At 37.2% G+C, this 18933-nt stretch overlaps 5 protein-coding genes across 5 annotated transcripts; 2 read left to right on the top strand and 3 right to left on the bottom strand.

Moving 5' to 3' along the window:
- Positions 1–371: 371 nt before the first annotated feature.
- On the bottom strand, positions 372–3341 carry AK88_04953 (uncharacterized protein; the record flags this gene model as incomplete). The annotated part of the gene is made up of 1 exon (XM_012482557.1): positions 372–3341. One exon carries the CDS (start codon positions 3339–3341, stop codon positions 372–374), a length of 2970 nt encoding a protein of 989 aa, XP_012337980.1.
- A 1589-nt stretch (positions 3342–4930) lies between these two features.
- Positions 4931–7822, top strand: AK88_04952 (uncharacterized protein; the record flags this gene model as incomplete). Its single annotated transcript, XM_012482556.1, has 8 exons — positions 4931–5095; positions 5429–6091; positions 6415–6500; positions 6653–6743; positions 6911–7002; positions 7175–7338; positions 7478–7545; positions 7748–7822. 8 exons carry the CDS (start codon positions 4931–4933, stop codon positions 7820–7822), a joined length of 1404 nt encoding a protein of 467 aa, XP_012337979.1.
- Positions 7823–8486: 664 nt separating this feature from the next.
- AK88_04951 (uncharacterized protein) lies at positions 8487–10174 on the bottom strand (the record flags this gene model as incomplete). Its single annotated transcript, XM_012482555.1, has 2 exons — positions 8487–9713; positions 9857–10174. 2 exons carry the CDS (start codon positions 10172–10174, stop codon positions 8487–8489), a joined length of 1545 nt encoding a protein of 514 aa, XP_012337978.1.
- A 1573-nt stretch (positions 10175–11747) lies between these two features.
- On the top strand, positions 11748–16256 carry AK88_04950 (uncharacterized protein; the record flags this gene model as incomplete). The annotated part of the gene is made up of 1 exon (XM_012482554.1): positions 11748–16256. The coding sequence occupies one exon, from the start codon at positions 11748–11750 to the stop codon at positions 16254–16256; it is 4509 nt and encodes a 1502-aa protein (XP_012337977.1).
- Positions 16257–16353: 97 nt separating this feature from the next.
- Positions 16354–18679, bottom strand: AK88_04949 (uncharacterized protein; the record flags this gene model as incomplete). The annotated part of the gene is made up of 3 exons (XM_012482553.1): positions 16354–16397; positions 18415–18498; positions 18637–18679. 3 exons carry the CDS (start codon positions 18677–18679, stop codon positions 16354–16356), a joined length of 171 nt encoding a protein of 56 aa, XP_012337976.1.
- Between the last annotated feature and the right edge of the window lie 254 nt (positions 18680–18933).

Below are 18933 nucleotides of genomic sequence, written 5' to 3'. Positions count from 1 at the left end.
TGTAACAATTGAAAACGCGCAATAGTAAAAAAAAAAAAAAAAAAAAAAAAAAACAATTTGCACACATCAACCAATAAGTTTTAACACAACCATTTTGGCAAAAAAAAAAAAATGTGTTAAAATAGGGTTTATGCATTTGAGGAGTGTTCACAAATGATGTCCCCCAAATTGGGACAAAAAAAGAAAAAAAAGAAAAGGAAAGTAATGAAGCAAATCATAAATGCGGGTAGGTACTTAAAAATTGTTATAAGTTTGGACAGGATAGAATGATGATGGGAAAGGAAGAGCTAACGTGGGAAATATGCTCAAAGGGGAGACATACACGTTTTGTGTGCGATGTAACGGTACTGCTCTCTCCACGCGCACCTATATCACAATGGCTGATTGTTCCTTGAGTTGAAGAACTCCTGGTAGGAAGGGTTTGCAATCATCAACTCGTTGTGGTTTCCAACGAAGATGTTATTCCCACTGAAGAAAATAATTTTGTCCATGGTTTGAAGATTTTCCATGACGTGTGTAATAACAAAGGTGGTTTTACCATGGCATAATTTCTGTAGAGCTTTTTCTATGGATTTTTTATTTTCATTGTCCAAATTGCTTGCATGTTCATCAAGGACGATAATTTTTGAATTTTTTAAAAAGCATCTAGCTATGCAAATTCTTTGTTTTTCTCCAATGGATAATTTGGTGCCTCTTTCCCCAACAAGAGTATCATACTGTTTATCCATTTGTAAAATTTTTTCATGCAATTCTGACTGGATGCAAGCATCAATCATTTGTTTATCTGTACATTGAAAATTTCCATACTTGATGTTGTAGGAAATGGTGTTGTTGAAAAGGATGGTGTCTTGCGGAACTACACTTATGCTTTTTCGCAAGGTGTACAAATTAATGTTTTCGATATTTTTATTATCAATGTAAATATTTCCACTGTTTATTTCATAAAATTTGAGGAGCAATTTTATGAGGGTACTTTTTCCCAGTCCGCTTTTCCCTATGATGGCTACTTTTTCTCCATTCTGTATGTTACATGTGAAGTTTTGGAAGATGTAATTATTTTCTTTTTGATTTTTGTCGTTATTGTCTTTACTCGTTTTGGAGGTGAGAGATGTGGTTTGTACGCTATCCCTAAGTGCGTTCTTTAAGTTGTTCTTGATTTCATCACTCATGGGGGGAATTGGCCGCTCCCCTGAATTGAGCCAATTTTGGGGGAAGAAAAACTTATCTTTCATCTTTTTGAAGAATTGAGCTAGTTTGGATATGCTTCTTGGAGGTAGTCCATCCTGTGTGGCTTGCTCACTTGTTCGAAAGTCCGACTCATTATTTTCCTCCATGTGGGGATACTTAAACGAGACGTTTTCAAATTTGATGTTTCCACTTTGTATTTCTAATTTGCTGGAATAATCTAGCGCCTGAATTTTTTTGACAAGAATTTTGATCATGCATTCTATGTCTACAAGGCTGAGTTTGGTTTCCCGGTAGATGGTTCCAAACATGTTTAGGGGCATAGCTAGCTGAAAGAGAAGTGTATTCACGAGGATAAGGTAACTGAAGGGGAAAACATCATTAGCGATATTTATATAGGTTAGATAAAGACATAGGAAAAGATTAAAATTAAGGATAATCTGCTGGCCAAAATTTAGGACGGATAAAGATTTCTGCACATTGATGGCTTCTCTTTCATATTTCTTTTGCTCTTTTATAAATTTTTTTAATTCGTGCATTTCGTTTGTGTAGTATTTTACTTGTTCGATATTTTGGATTGAATCTAAAAAAATATTAAACGTGTTTTGTTCTGACTTGTTCATAAATTTCCTGATGATGGTTCTTCTTTTGGTGACGAGGGTAGTAAAGAGGATGTACAAAAACATATTCAAGCATGTAACGAGAGAAACGCTATAGTGTATTTTGTATGTTAATATGTAGAGGTATAAAACAAATTCGATAATTATTGGAATAATTTGAAACACCAACACGTTGAGCAAGTTGGTGATGCTTTTACATCCTCTGTTAAAAATGAAGGACAATTCTCCATTTTTTTTGGAGAATATATAACTCAGGTTTAAGTTGTGAATTTTATAAAAAAATAATTTACTCACGTAGGTGGAAATTCTCTGACTTATGGTGTTAAAGACGCTGTTTCTCAATTCGTTTAAGCTTGATGATAGGACACGTGAAAGGACATAGGCCATAAGAATCATTACACTTGAGTTGCTCGATAACAGCGATCCATCCAACTGGTGATTCAAACTCTTTTCCAAATTAACATTTTCAATAAAGGAAGACAGGAGAATTGGGGTATATATAATGGATATTTTTGAACATAGTAAAAAAATGAAGGAGAAAAAAATTTTTATTTTTAACTCTTTATTTTTGTATATAAAATTTTTAAACACGTACACTAGGATTTTTATGTTGATATTTATTTTGCTGTTTTTATTTTCGTTTATTTTTTCCAGATTGTGCAATATATTTTCCAGTTCTTTTATTTTTAGATTTTCGTATTCTTCATGTGGGGCGTTTGGGCGTTCTTGCATGGGGATGTCGTGAGCGGTGGAACTGTTACTCTCGGTGTGATCGTTCTTGTAAGCGCCCCATTCAGATTCGTCCCCCTTCTTCTCAGCTTTGTCCCGGGACGCGGCTCTTTCCCCTTGACTCTCCTTCCCCACCTTCGTGCCAAACCATTTCGGAGACACACATAGGTGTAGACACTTGTTTGCTATGTCCCTTTGGAGGGGGTAATGCGCCGGATGCACCACACCATTGTACATGGCATACTTCGTGGGGTGAACAACTCCCCGATGATGCTCTTCATTTTTGCCATCTCTTGTGTTGCGTTTTGCTGCATGGGGGGAGCTGTTCTGGGGAGCACCCACCTTCCGGGTGCTATGTGTGTAGCTAAAATGGTGGTGCGCGCCGTTTACGGTTGGCCCATTTGTTGGTAGATAGTTCTGGGGGTGGTAAAACCTACGTTGGAGGTCATGCGGGGCAGCAGTAGTGTACTTTCTACTTCCAGGTAGCCCACAGACCAAGGGGGTGTTCTCCTTAGCTACTTCAGTATTCGTGGAGTTGTGCGCTTTTTTTATTTTACGTAACAAAGAGGAAGAGATTAATCTTTTCAGGGATATCGGTGTGGGTTCATTTTGTGTGTTCTTCTGACCGTTGTGATTAGTGTGATAGGTAGCTACCAAGGTAGTATAAACGTGCTGTACTATTTTTCGTGCTCTTTTCTCGTCTTCGCAACTGATGAAGCGGTTTTTTTTGTTTAAAGTTGATACATGTTGACAAAAAAAGTGTTGTGGTAGATGTGCATTTTTCCTGAAGCCTTTGTAACTTTGCATATTTCAGAGGTGTGTTTTTTTTTTGTCTCTATGCTTGCATGCATGTCCTTGGTGGGAGGCAAACCGGGGAGGAGTTCCACCGCAGGGACATATATATAATTAGAAACCGGTACACAAGTGTATCATTCACACAGGTGCAAAATGGCTATGGGGGGTAGTTAATATGGTTGATTCAACGGCATGCGCATGGGTAGCAAGTGTCCTCCTCTTTCTGCGTTCACCCCAAGGAGTACGTGTCTTGGTCTACTGTGCGATCTTTCGCCACCGCTGTAAAAATGTTTTGGGCCGCCCCGCGTATAAAGGACCAAACCAAAACGGCTTATTATTATTCACTGCGACATGAGCAACTGTTTCGGTTATGCAAGCTTTATCGTATGTGTGCGTGTAAGATGGGGTGGTTATATGAGCGGCCACGTGGAGGCTACTTCAACGCAAGAATGGGGCGAAGTTGTACAAACATAGGACGAAGGGGTAACGGGGGATTATTATGAAAATATCGCGTTCATGTCATGATCAACAATATAAATACAAAAACATAATGGTACTTGTAACATACACTTATATACCCACTTCGGCGATAGGGCAAATAAAAGGAGGAAGAAACATGTATTCGAGAAAAAGACTATACTGCTTTTTGGTATATCATAAGGAAAGAAAAAGGTGGAACAAAATAAAAATAAGCATATGAACATAATGTAGTCCTGCCCACCCGTGCGTTCGCACAAATAATGCCGTCACACAGTTGCAGGCTCTGGTGGCAAAACGTGTACAACGATGGAGGGGAAGAAAAATGCACGCAAAACAGAAAAAAAACGTATAACATGTTACATATGCTTAGGCACACGTAAGGTATGTACATTTACAAACATTTTCGAAAACGGGAAAAGAGCGCAGAGTGCAAAAATGGGTATAAAAAGGTTTCTCCTTTTTTTTTAATGAACAGAAAAAAAAAAAAAAAAAAAAAAAAAATTCATGAATATTTCGCCCCTGTAGAAAATAAAAAAAAAAAAGAGGTATGAAAAAAATTCCCGTGGACGCGAAATTTTTTTTTTAAATATTGCCAACACTGGGTTTTGTTTTTTACAATCGAATCGTTTGAAGGATAAGATACCTCTCGCGCGTTTTACGCATATAATTTTGTTTACGTTGTTGTAGCATGTTTGGCGTAGTATTTTCAGTTCCCGTATATAGGGCTTTTATATGTAGAAACGTATATATATGTATATTCTTTGTCGCTGGTTGCATTTTACCGATTGTGGTTACGTATTTTGGAAAAGGGGAATGGAAGAAAAGAATCATCGAGAGAGAAGGAGCAAACGGAAGCGGGCGTTTGTTGGTCAAGCGATGTTCTGATTTTCATACGCCTTTATACCAAAAACGTATATTCATGTTATTCGTAAAAATCTGTATGGCATAATTAGTGAATGCAGAAAATGAACGCAGCGGACAAGTAACCAAAGAAGCCACTGTTTGTAAATTTGCTTCTACAATTTACGCAAGGGGCTCTCCCCTTTTTTGTTTGACAAAATAGGATACCTCCCAAAAGATACAGTAAAGAAAACAGCACCCTCCTCCCCCACAAAAGAAAAATGTCCTATTTCCAGCCAGTAATATTGACCCATAAGAAAAGGAAGATCAAGGAAAGCAATAATTTTTTGTTTGACTTTAAAGTGTTGAACTCCGGAAATGATAAAGGATGTGTCAAATCGATAAGCATTTGCAGCAAGTTCATTGCCATTGGTTGCAGCAATGTGGTAAGGCATAGTGTGGGAATTGCGAGGGGAGCTCCTACGCGGTGCTGCCTGTGGCAATATTTGCCGGGGGCCCCCTTCACAAAAGAGAGAAATACAAAAAAGGGGTGGACGTGCATAAATCACTACATCACCGCACCACAATCCCGGTCATGCTTGACCCAAACGCAGATGAGACTGCACATTTCATCGTATATGTACGTCTGTGCTGTGAGAGGAGACAGGAAAATTATATTTTTATGATGTTATCGGTTGTCTCTTTCTTCACGCACGTTTTTCATTCTTTTTTTTTTTTTTTTTTTTTTTTCCTGCTGCGCCTGGCTTCTCCTTGGATAGGTCATCCTGAACAGCATAACAGGGGAGAAATTAAATAAGAAGTACCAGTGCCAAGAAGGTATTACGAAATTGAAGTTCCGAGATGATGAGATGTTGGCAGTTGGTTTAGAAAATGGTACCATAGATCTCGTAGGAATGTTTTGCTTTGGAAGAATAAAAAGTCTGCGTGGACACAAATCAGCAATTAATGATTTAGTTTTTAACTCGAATTTTCAAACCTTATATTCTTGCTCTCGAGATTTTACTATTAAAATATGGAACATATGGGAAGGCATATGTGAGCGTACCTTAGATTACCACATTGACAATATAACTAGTATTTGTTTACATAGGTGTGATGAAAGTGGTGGAGGGGATCTCCATTTAATCAGCAGTAGCTATGATGGTTATGTGTATGTGTATAATTTAAGTTTGAACAAACAGGTGAACCAGATAGAGTTGGAGGAACCAGTTGACTGTTTAAATATATTTCAAAATGAGTACATTGTTTTATCTGTGAAAAATGTAATTAAATTTTACAAACTGGAGAATCTTGAATTCGTGAAAAATGTAATAATTTCCACCAAGACTTGTTTTTATTTGGGGAACTTTAAGCATTACCTGGTGGCCGCCAGCTTAGATTTGTCTATATATTTTGTGGATCCCTTCTACAAGGGAATGGAGGTAGGTGATTGAGCGATGTATGTAGTTTATTTTTTTTTTTTGTTATGGCGGTTGCTCCAAAGTGGGGAAAATTTGCATCAGGGATGTGTGCCGAATAATCCTCCAACAGAAACAAAAAAAAAAAAAAAAAAAATGGAGGGGGGAAGGAACAGACAAAAACGTCCTTACCAAAGGAAGCCGCATTTGGGAAGTAACACATTTATTAATATCTTTTGAGCGTCCCTTCCCCAATTAACGAAAGTGTACATATGATGAGAGGAAACATATATTTGCACAATGTTATAATATATGGAAATAATTTTAATTTCCTCCTTTTTTTGCAGAAAATAAAAGTGGTGAGCATTGCTAATTTTTTGAATGCCCCTAAATCGGTTGACTTTTCGAATGGAGTACTAGCACTGGGAGATATGTAAGTTTGGGAAGGGAATTTTAGTGTGATGATTTGCGTGCTTTTTGTGTTAGGGGATGAGCCCTTTTTGCGTCGCTTCGTATGCACACACAATTGGGTCTGCTCACAAATGGACTTGCTCATAAACGCTCACTTGTTGACCTCCCACGCAGGAATGGCAAATGGCTTATCGAGGTGTACAACGAGAAGCCGAAGCAAAAAAAACAGAAACGTAAGGATAGCTCCCTTCTGGTAGATGTTCCGGTAAGCGTGAAATGAGAAGTTGACACGGGAAAAAATAAAACAAAATTAAAATAATAACACAGCGGCAGTGAGTTGGACAAAAGCACGTTGTCGCAAAATGTTATGAATTCATTCCCCCCGCATGTTGGCACAACTTCACATTTTGAAATATCCTTCCCCCATTTTAGGAGATGATTCATTTTTTCTCAAGCGAAGAAATAAACAACTACTTAAAAAAGTTCAAATACCATGATGCCCTGATGTTCGTGATAAAGAAAAAGTAATAAAGCTGTGTTGCAAGATGCTTCGAAATAGAATTCTAAGAGGAGGAAGCAAAGGAAAAAAAACAACTGCTTACATGTGTGCGGCAGTTTTTGTGTTCAGTCGTAACCTGCATTTGTTGCTTTTTCACCACATTTTGTTAATTTTTTTTTTTTTCCTTCAATATGCAGCCCGGGAGCAACGCTGTCCCTGCTGGACTACCTTTCGAAGCACAAAGTTATGATCCCCGCATGTCGAACATATTCCATCGAGGACACTATCAAAGTGTTAACCTTTTTCAGAAAAAAATTCGTAATAGACATTTTAATGTTTGAGTTTTTCTTTACCTTTTTCCGTAAGTTGTCCCCCCAAATGAGAGGTGCATATTTTGCGCCTTTGAAAAATGATCACCGCTCCTTTTTTTTTTTTTTTTTTTTTTTGCCCATTTTGTGCATACACACATATTTATTTTTTTTTTTTCCCGATTTACGCAGATGTAAATAAGTGGATTGCCACTACGAGGGATGCCAAGGTTTTGGAAGAGCTGAACTTCTTGAGAAGGGTATAGATGGAGAAAAGTAGAAAATTGGCAAAGTGGGCAAGCGGCTACTTTGTGTAAAATTTTACAGTGTGAGAATGATAAATAGGAAAGTTCTGCGCTTGAAGAGCGTTGCTAGTTTTTGTTTTTTTCCACTTTATCCCCTTTTACGCCCCCTTTCCATTCGATCATTTTCCCCCCCTTTTTTTTTTTCCCACCTGTACAGGGTTTTGAGAACACACAAAATTTTATGAAGTATTATCAGAATTTAAAAGAGATCGCGGATTTTCTGAAGAATTAAATGGGCGTCTTTTTTGCACACACGCATAACTGCTTCTGCAGGCGTGCGGCATTTTGGGCAATTGACTTTGCCGTTACTATGTTACTTTCTCGTTTAGTCTCTTTTTTGCTCTCCTTTTTGCTCTCCTTTTTACTGACTTGTTTGTTTTTTTTTTTTGGCACTTTGTCATTACAGCACAAGCATCATTTGACAAGGGCACATTTTATTAAATCGTTGAAATGTAGCCCCTTTGTTTAACACCATGTAGTTTGCATTTTTTTTTTTTTTTTTTTTAATGACACATGTGCGGTTTCCTGGGCATGCGCCAGACCCACAATAATGCATAACGAATAAACGATAAACAATAAATGGTTAATAGTGTTTGTCTATCTAAATTGGACGCGGATGAAACGAAGAAGTTGTGAGAGGTGGTCTTTTTTTTGGGTACAAAAAGTACGTACAAATATAGGCAAGTGTGTTTGTGGGGGGAGTATACACCCTGCGTGGAATAAGATACACTCCCCAACAAGTGAATAAATAAAGTACAAATATTCGGAAGGTCCAAATTGTGCATAATAGTCATGCTCAACGTAACAGTGAATTCGTAATAAAAAAAAAAAAAAAGGGGTGAGTAAAGCAAAACATTCCCTTTGCGGGTACCACTTCTAAGATATGCTGCTAGGGTTTATAATTTCTGCATTGCTTCTTTTTGGCGCAGACCACGTGGTACGCGTTTTGCGAGTGGTTTCCCCGTTCTTCTTCCTCTTATTATTGCTCTGATATATATTAAATAAAAAAACTTACAATTGGTAAAGTCATAGATGTAATTTTTTTCATATTTTTGGCGTGCACTGTTTGCAGTTGTGTAGACCCATTTGTGAGTGTATTTTCCCTTTGGATTGATTTTCGCTTGATAGAGATAAAAAGACCGGGCGATTATTTTATTAACTATATTTTGGTAAAGTACAAAATGAGTCAGACAAGGTGAGTGAGTCATACATGAGTATGGAGAATGGTCACAGCTGCTCAGATTTTCACAAAAATTTATTTTTCTTTTTAACAAATATTTGATACATAGCGCTTGATAGAAAGTGTGGAAGAAATTTTTCACATCAGTTTTTTTTATAAATTTGAGGTAGGATGAAGTACTCTGTGGGAACGTAGAAATCGGGCAGAAGGCATAACTGGTTTTACTATTTTGTTTAATTAATTTGATAGAGTATGTGACTGCGGGATCCAGCGCGAAGAGCTTCACATAGAAGTGCATAACTAGGGGGTGCATAAAGTGTCCGTTCAGGTGGGTATTTTTACTGAGTAGGAACAAGAGTTGCTCTATGTCTTTGTTCGAGAGCAAGAGGTTGCTCGCATTCGTTTCGTCTGTTGCTTCCCCCCAGGCGGCATGGTCGTCCCTCCCAAGGTATGCGTAATTTTTGGCAAGGTGCGCGTAATTTTTGCCAAGGATGGCCAGAATTTTTAAAAAAATAAATTGGATTTTCTGTCCCGGCTGGAGGTAGACAAGTTGGTAGAAAGTATAAAGAAGGTCCCTTATCTTTACGGTTTCGATTTGTTCTATTTTATTCTTATCGATTAGGGTTAGGGACGGGAAGTGCCTCACATTTGCACAGTTGGGTTTCACTGCCACGGAGAAATTGATAACATGTGAATAAATTTTTCTCAACAGTGCGTCTAATATTTTGGAGCAATCAAATGTGTGGAACGAAGATGCTTTTCTTATAATACAAATAAGAATTGACAAATCCTTTAAATTGTGTATTTGGTTTAGTATGTCCAGTATGAAGGTTGTTCTGTTAGTTAGAGGGATAATGGCGCGGGAGTGACAATTAACCTTTTGTTGATGAATGGTGATGTCTTTTTTTCCCCTTTCATTTAACTCATACAATTTGTTTACGTACTTTAGACGTATTTCGTGTACATAGTTCGTATCGGAGTTTACAAGAATTTCGCACAAGTGTGTTAAGATTTTTTTTTTTTTTTTTCATTTTGTTCCTGCTTCAAACGGAATTGAGCCTTATCATGCGTCTTAATGTTGAATACGCTGTACAGAAACACTAATTTCGACTTGTGATTAAATTTGAAATAATTAAAGAAAAAAATGTCCAAAAAGGTGGGAACCGAAAATATGATGTTACTATTCCCTCTGTTAATTTTTAAATGTGCTGATACTTTCCCCACAAATTTATTTACATTTTCTCTATATGCGTTTTTTTCGTTTGTGTTTTTTGCGTCCAGCTGATTGTATATGTACAGGCGACTCAAATTATCAGCGTAGCTTTGTTCGTCGCAAAAAATGTGTAACTTTTTCCGAGGTGCTGGTTTGAAGATGCGTGATGTAAGTCTGGAATGACTGCTCATTGAGGTGAACGGCTGGGGGGAAAACGCTCACTTGGGGAAGGGGGGGATCCCGGTATGTCATAGTAGTGATCATTTTAAAAATACACGCTCTTTATATAGCAGCCTCAATGCCAGGGTCAGCGCTATATTAATTGTTTTCACATGCATGAGATGGAGATGAGTACACATATAATAGCTGCATTGTGGAAGGAATGAAAAAAAAAAAAAATACAAGGCAGATTTCTACTACATTTATGCAGTTGTGTTTACATAAGTTCTCACATAGGCAAAAAGCCGTCTTTAAAACTTTTGTTCGAAGGCGCTTCTCACATTTAACCCTGGTTATCTGTTTTTTTTTTTTTTTTTCTTGTTGTGAAAATGTTAAAGGGCGATTATTCGGCTGTTGTTCCTCTGCCTATTTTGCAGGGTTGGCACAATTGTATGATCTCCATACTGCGCGTGAAAGGGGAAATATGGATAGGCGTACTTAAATGAAGAAATATTTTCGAGCTGTGCAGAAGGACATATATATGTATATAAGTATGCACATGTATTTACATTCATCTTTGCAACGTGTGATCCGCAGGGTGATGAAATTTTTCTTCTTTCTATGGCAAAAACGTTCCGGAGATGGTTGACAAAAATTTGTTTCTCAATACGCATAACGGCAATTAAAATCGCAGTGCACGAGAAGGAAAAAAGTTACGCGTCCCTCATGTGCCGCTTAAATTATGGCAAATGTGTTTCGTTTCTGCTTTTGTACTTTTTGAAATAATTTTTCCTTTTTTGTAATTTAAAAATTGTTTCTTTCCCCCACCCCCCTTTTAATCTTTTTTTCCATTTTCAAATTTGGCAAAAAAAGGTTAACCCAATATTTTTACATTCCCTATATATATATGTGCTTATGCACGCGCGCTTGCGCCTGCGTGTATGAAGATGTTCTTATGTATTTTTCTCTCTCGACGAGGAAAAAAAAAGGGGAAGGGGAGGATCCGTGCGAAAGCTCTGTGGGGAAGCTCATTTGGGGGAAAAGCGCCTTCGTGTGAGAAATGCGCTTTGGTGAGGAGAAAGCGCAAGAAACGAGCTCAAAGCGCGTGAGAAGCGCTTGGAAAGCCCGTTTAATGGCTGCCTCCCGATTGTCAAAAACAAAATGCCGATTTTATTTGTGCCGCCTTTTCAAATGTCCCGTGAGCAATTTTTTTTATTATTTTTTCCATTTATGCATTATATAAAGCCTTTGTGCGCGCAAGCAAGTTTGTTGTCCCAATTGTGCATTTTTTAAAGGGATGAACTTCAGCTTGTCATAATGACAGTAGTGAGCATAATTAGGAAGAGTTTTTTTTTTTTTCAGCCTTTTTTTCTCTTCCCCTTTTTGTGTTTTCCCAAGTGAGAACAAGATAACTGTATTGCTGCTTACACCTCGGAGAAGCGGCGGCAAAGGTGGTTTGAACCGGACAAGTGTAGTCGTCTAGGCCGCGTTAAACCATGCGGAAAAGTGAAAAAAAAAAAAAAAAAGAATAAAATTAGCTATAAAATATAACCGAGCGGTGGAATAACCAATTGAACGAACCGCAAGCAGACTGAAGGAGACAAAATGAACGACTTCAGCGAGGAATACGATTTTATGCAAAGAATACATAAAGTCGATGGACACGGGAAAAATGACTACGGATTGAAGGAGGAGATTAAAAAGAAAGACGAGGATGGACATTTTGGAAGAGATAAATTGGAAAAAGATTTTTATTTAAAAAGTAAGTATGACAAGTACAGCAGCACGCTGAGCGGTTTCGAGAAGGATGATAAATTTTTATACATGAATAGATTAAAAAATGAGAGCGAGAAAGATGTGAAGAAGCGCGAGACAAGTTTGAACCGCAGTAGCATTAACGAGTTGGCCAAAGTTAACGAAGTTGTTTATTACATTCACGCAAACAAAAAGAATGTGTATGAATATATAACTAATCAAATGGATTTAGAGAACACGTATTATCAGATAGAAGAGAAGCCACGTAACCTATCATGCAATATGGTGAAAGAAAATGAAGAATACGTGTACTTGAACGATAATGCGTATTACAAATTTAAGATAAAGAAGGATGAGAAGGAGGATGAGGAAGGGGATAAAGGCATTGTTGGAGGCAATGAAAAAATAAAGTACACATTAGACGCAAATAAGAATGTCATAATTGAAAATATGCTTGATTCAGACAATATGTTAATACACTTGTTTAACACTTTTTTTTCTGTTAAAGATTGGGTGAAAAATATCTTTATGTTTTTAAGTAAAATTTTTCACTTTAATTTTTTGGAGTACACATATATAAAGAATTACTCATTGACAAATTATTTCGATAGGAATGTGAAGGACTATATGAAATATTTAAAAAAGGACGAAGACTCAAGATTAATTAATCATGATTTTCTTGCGAGAAGAAAATATATTGCCCCTTATTTTGTATACAATTGCGTTGACTGCAATTATAATACGAATGATAACGGGATTATAATTTTGTCTTCGATTCTTCCCTTCATTCATAGATTTGACTATGACTACAAATTAAGGCAAATGAGAATGCAAGAGGAGGAGTTAGATCACATACTGAATAATGATAAGGGCAGAAAAGGAGGTGGTGATGGAGGATTGGGTAGTAGATTGCTAGATTCGATTAGACGGATTAGGAATTTGTTTTGGGGGAATTTATTTGACGAGGGTTATGCTTCAAACAATGGGGGTGGTGGGTATGGAGACGGTGGCACTGCGGCTAGTAACAACACGAGTGAGTACACGGAGTTTTTAAAAAAGTTCGAAAATAGCATAAACGAAGAGGGTGAATTAATTCAAGACATCCTATTCTCAGGGAAGGCACAAATGATATTTATTAATTTTAAGCAGATAGAAAACAATTTTAACAATGTCATTGGTAATGTAGAAATAAAGAATGAAAGAGTACAAGTGAGCAATTTAATTTTGGGTTATGAAAAAAAGGAGCATATACAATACACAGATATATTAATTTCAAACATTTTAAAAAATATAAAAAAGAAGTATCCTGATATGGTTATCAATGATGAAAATCCAAGGCAGTTTATTTATGAAGAAAACGAATGTTCAGAGAAATATGGTCAAGAGGGTGAGCAACATTTTCATCATGATTACTCCCTGTTGAGCAATAAGGATGATGTGGGGACCATATCGGATAGTGTAGACATGCATAGGAAGAAGGAACATTACATGTTATCGGATTTGAAGGAGTATGTGTACAATTCCCCATCCCACTTGATGAAGGACAAAAGGAACAATTGTGAGTATGTGACATGTGTGTGCTTTGACAATAATTCTAATAACTGTAATTTGATTAATAATTTTGTTTTGGGTTACAATAGTGGAAAATTGGAATACATATATGGGAAAATCTTGTACAGCAATATTAGTCATTGTGATTTGTTAATAGATTATTACTCGAGAAAGAATAGAAAATTTTCTTATGAACTGAGCAAGAGGATTTTTCTAAATGGCGGGGTGATAAAGGTTGCATTTGCGCCGAACGGTTTTTTTTGTTTAGTGTTAACAAGTAAAACTTTGTACATTTGCAATTTTTTTTACTTCTCCATTTATGAGATTACGAATATTTGTTTCAATTCCCAGTTTGTGAATTTTTTGTGGATAAACAATAATTGTTACTCCGTTTTTAGTGATAATGGGCATGTGTACTTGTATGAGAAGAGCCTAAAGAATGATGGGGTAAACAGTTTTTCTCTGGTCAAAACTTTTTGCGTGGATCAGGCCATTTATTTTAACTCTATTTGTGAGTATCATTTGTATAGCAACTGCATCTATCTCTATACGGGAGAAATAGAAAAAAGGAGAGGGAAAAATGCAAACCATCATTTGTTCAAGAAGAAAAAGAAGAAGAGGAATAAATATATGAGTGATTACTTTTACAAATACGACTGCAATTTTGTTATCATCGATTTGAATTTAGATGTGTACAGAGGTGCTGGATATGGTGGAGACGGAGTGATGGGTGGAGGCGTAAGTGAAGATACGTTGGTTGGCGGAGTGAATTTGTTAAAGGACAATATGACCGACGTAGAAAACAATATGAAGCAAATAAAAATCCTGGAAAGGCTGATAGAAAATGGAAACAACTTAGATGAGGATGATGTGAACCTTGAGAGTATGTTGCACATTAACATAAAAGATTTTAACAATTACATTTCTACCATCAAGGATGGGAATAACCGTTTTTATTCTGGTGAAAGTGGAGAAGAAGCTCGCATGATGGGAAGGGATAACTCCAAGGGGGAATTTTCCATGAAGAAATTGTTAATAAATTATATAAAAGATGTGAAGAAGCATTTATACAATTTGAAGGATGAAAATATAATTAACATTTTATTGCCCAGGTACTACAGCGCAGCGGATGATTATAGTCACAGAAGTTTTTTGAACGTTCGATTTTTTACCATCGAAAAGTCAGACAATAAACACCTCATAGCGTTGGATACTGAAACGGACTACGTGTACATTTACAAGATAAGGAAGAATGTATATTTAGACGATGAGGCTTTGGAAATGTTAAAGAATAAGCCTTATAGTGTGAACAGTAACCCGCTGCACATGTTCTACGCGAACTACTTGAAGAGGGAATCTTTCCTGAAAGAGGAATGGAAAATTTACAACGATTATATTTATGTGAATACTAAGAAGATGAAGAAGTACATCAAGTACAATTTGCTTTACATAATTAAGAATCACAAGAAAATGTTTTTTCCCTTACATGTGTACGTAATAAACACCAAGTATAATGAGACCGAATATTTTTTATTCATTAAATGGGCAACTATCAAGAACACGTTTATATACTCTTCGTACAGTTCTCTTAACAGAGTGACGAAGATGAAGGAATACTTCCGTAAGGACGATGAGAGGTTACTCAAAGTGTTGGAACATCCAAAGAACATTTTTCTATACAATATTAATGATAACAGTGGCGATTTACCTTACTTGCCTGGAGTGAATGGCTTTGGCTATCCTCACCCCCTGGGACCTAGAGGCAAATTCATGGGCAAGGAATACCTTGGGGAAAATGTAGGCAATGCAAATGGGGTGCTTGGAATGAATAGACATTTGCTGTATAATAGGGGCAGAATGCGTGAGTATAGGGACCACATGGGAAATCCTATCAAGGGATTCAACCAGTACCTGGGAAATGAGGATTATTTGAATAAGACGCCTGTGAAAAATGTAGGTAGAAGTTTTTACACGTCCCCCATTGATCACATGAATGCGAATATGCCTTACCACTTTAAGGGAGGTCCCAAGTATGGCGACAACGATATATATACGGATTATTATATGAACAGCACGGTTAAGGACCCCCATTACGGAAACTTCCCCAACTACGGTGATTACCTAAATGAGAGTAGCAAAAAGCAGAATGAGTCTGATAAGAAGTGGTCCTATTTGAAGAAGATAAATATTTTTAACAAAAAGGACGACGATATAAATGACAGTACTTATGTGAACACGAGGAATACGTATAATCATCCTACGGATGCAAAGCATATGCAACAGCATACAGGTGGACATATTTTCAACTTTGATAATGATGATCCCATTTTAGGTGATATGAAGAACCCTAATTTTTATTCCTCTCCTGAACGGTTCAGGTATAACAGATTACATGAACGAGCGGACAGTTCCAAATTAATGGGTGACGACCACGGGAACATGAGTGACTTTTACTACTCTCATAATGCCAATAGGTACCACTCGAACACCATTGGAGGTGGTAGTTACGACCCCTATGTCCTAAAAAACGATTTGTATAATTACCGAAATATAAATATGGATTTAAATAGCAATAGTGGTACGCATAATCTGAATGCGCATGGTGACATGTATCGAGGACCTAACGATGGGAGCCACTTCGCGAGTGACGTGGAGAACAAGTCAACCAGCGTCAAGCCGGGGAACTTATACAGCAACAGGGATGTCAACGATGTGAATCCCATGTATAGTGACAAAGAGTATAGAAACAGATATAAGAATTACAGTTCGAACGATAGCTATTCTGGCAATATGAGGAAGTATATGTGACAATGTGGAGATGCACATAGTTAGGTTCACTGCGGGGGAGTGGACTCATGGTATGTACTGCTCTGTTATGTGGCTATGCGAGGTGTCCACTGTCCCCCTATGCGTTTTGTTCCGGTTTACGTACCGATGTGAAGATTGAATCTGCACGAGGGGGAGAGCGGTGGCGGGTATCCTCATTCGTTCATATTAATCCCCTAGAAGAGCGAAGCGAATACACACACACACACACGTAGTTTATTATTAATGCCATTAGAGTATAGGCACTGCTTGGCTACCTTATTTTATCCATTTTTTTAATTACATAGTTAGGGATGACAGAACAGCGTTTTCGAAGCCGTAGCTAAACGGATGTGTGTACTTAACAATACGCATATGCGCGGAAGCACCAGTTCTTGCCTTGCTACAAAGCAATAGAATGAACTGGTGCACACCTGACCCATGGAACCTGTTGTTTTATGAATATGTTTACGTATTTTTTTTTTTTTTATCGTTATTAATGGAAGCGTGCACATAGCGAGTTGATCACCTGCCACGCTGATCACGTACCAATACACGCACATGCGTATATGCAGGAGGGCTTGTATGTGAGCTGCTGGAATGGCACCACGCTGCGGAGTCCCCGTTTTCTCTTTGTAAATCTTTTTCGAAATGTTTGAAGCCCCTTGCGTGCAAAGCGTTTAGCCCTTTTTCGAACAAGCCTCAAAGTGGAAGCTTGCTTTGGAAGGTGCCCTCGTGTGGGAGCATAAGCATGTACATGTGTGTCTACATATATGACCAGATTTATTTATATGTGCACGCTGTACACGTATTTGAACTCGTCTTTTTTTGTGAAGAACGCAAAAGTCGATTAAAATATTTTTAGTGGTTCCTCCTTCAAGGTGCGGTTCGAGTTTGCGTCCGCCCGCAAATACTTCCTTCGCCTCATTTGGTTCCTTCATGGTACTATATAACTGGCAATGTACACGGAGCAATCCTTGTTACTGGCATAAGGGGTTGGTAATTTTAACCGAAAGAAAGGTGGGGCAAAAAAAAAAAAAAAATTAAAGTTTGTTTTATTATATTCATATGAACACATAATAACCAATGTGTATGTAAACATAAGCTGTCTTTAATGTTGAATATTCTTACACCATAAGTGAAAAAAAAAAAAAAAAAAAAAGAGGAAGAAGAGGGAAGAAATAATGCACAATGTATAATGTATAATGATTAGGGCATAGAGGGGGAGGAGCATGTTTTAAAATTGTGCTGTTATACATTAAGAAGAGGGTTAATATTTTTAATTTTACTATTTTGTTCAACATTTGTGAGCTCTATTTTTAGGTATTGCATATGAGGGGGAAGGGGAGGTTAATGGACTGGACAAGGTAGACGTGTTTGAGACGGTGAAAGTAACAGACGCAATTGCTGGGGGGCAGATGATACACGAATGAGGTGTCTAATCAATGTCCATAATAAAGTGTGGGATGTAAAAAAAAAAAAAAGTATATATGAACAATGAAATGAGTGTGTAAGGAAAATAAAATAAAGCTTAACTCCTTTTGAATTAAAAAGGAAAAATGGTTAAAATGAAGAATAAAAAATAATCCACACGTAATTAAAGAATTGGTGAAGTCCTCGCCCATTTTAACCGTTTAGCTAAACCTGATATAAGAAGGGGGGGATATTAAGTAGAAATATTTAAGTACCCGCATCAGGTGTGTCTGACGTGCGCAATGCTATAATGGTTTCCCTCACCATTCGACAACGGGTGAAACTATGCCTTTATAAATAAAAAAAATAAATAAATGCGTTTTGTTCCTCTACTCCTTGCTTATATAGTTAAAGAATTCTTCAAAAGCTAAGCGAAAATGTGCATATAATTGTAGGTGTGGTTGCATGTGTGTAACAGTATAAATGTGTCATACTTACATGCGCGTATGTAAGTCTACGTGTACACGATTTTGATATAAGCAACTGCCTGTGCAGGTCAGTTACGGGGGGCACATTTATATAAGGCTCAAAGAACCAATTAACGCGCAGCAATAGTTGGAAAAGGGGGTTTCTCTCAAATGTCCATTTTGCGAAAAGAAATGAACATTATACAACATTTGACGGAGCAACGAAGATGGAAATGTGGAAAACTGGAAAGGGAAGAAATGGGTGAATCATAAAATCTTACTATATTTTCGCTTGTCATTGGAGCCGATTTCGTTTCTACTTTTCATACTGTAAAATTTGTAGAGCTTTTTTTTGGTGATGATTCCTGATAGTGGGAGATGGGGGAAACATTTCGGACATACGTACATAAGTGCGAATGAGGATGTTTATGCGGGTCCGTAAAGCGCACTACGCTGTAAGGGCTGGGCTGAATATGTTCTGTGTAAGGAGGCAGCGCCCCTACCTTCATTGTTGTAGTCGACTTTTTTAAAAAATTTTAACACCATTCGTTTATCAATCTTTATAAACCCATTTAAAAGGCAAGCAATTATGTCTGAGAGGGAGGATGTACATTTAGGGGTGATCTAGCGAAAGTGCTAAATTGCGAAATTTTTATATTTAAAAAAAAAAAAAAATTGCACATTTATTACTGCTGAATTGCACTTGTCCACTTCTGGAAATGTCCAGTCCATTAAACGATGCTTGTATCTGATAAGAAAAGTAAAATTGCAAATGTCATTCAACAATAAAAACTCTACTT

This window comes from Plasmodium fragile (genome assembly GCF_000956335.1).
Source record: "Plasmodium fragile strain nilgiri unplaced genomic scaffold supercont1.84, whole genome shotgun sequence".
In the NCBI taxonomy this organism is placed as follows: domain Eukaryota; phylum Apicomplexa; class Aconoidasida; order Haemosporida; family Plasmodiidae; genus Plasmodium; species Plasmodium fragile.
Note: the sequence above shows the minus strand (reverse complement) of the source record. Positions and strands in the feature narration are given on the sequence as shown.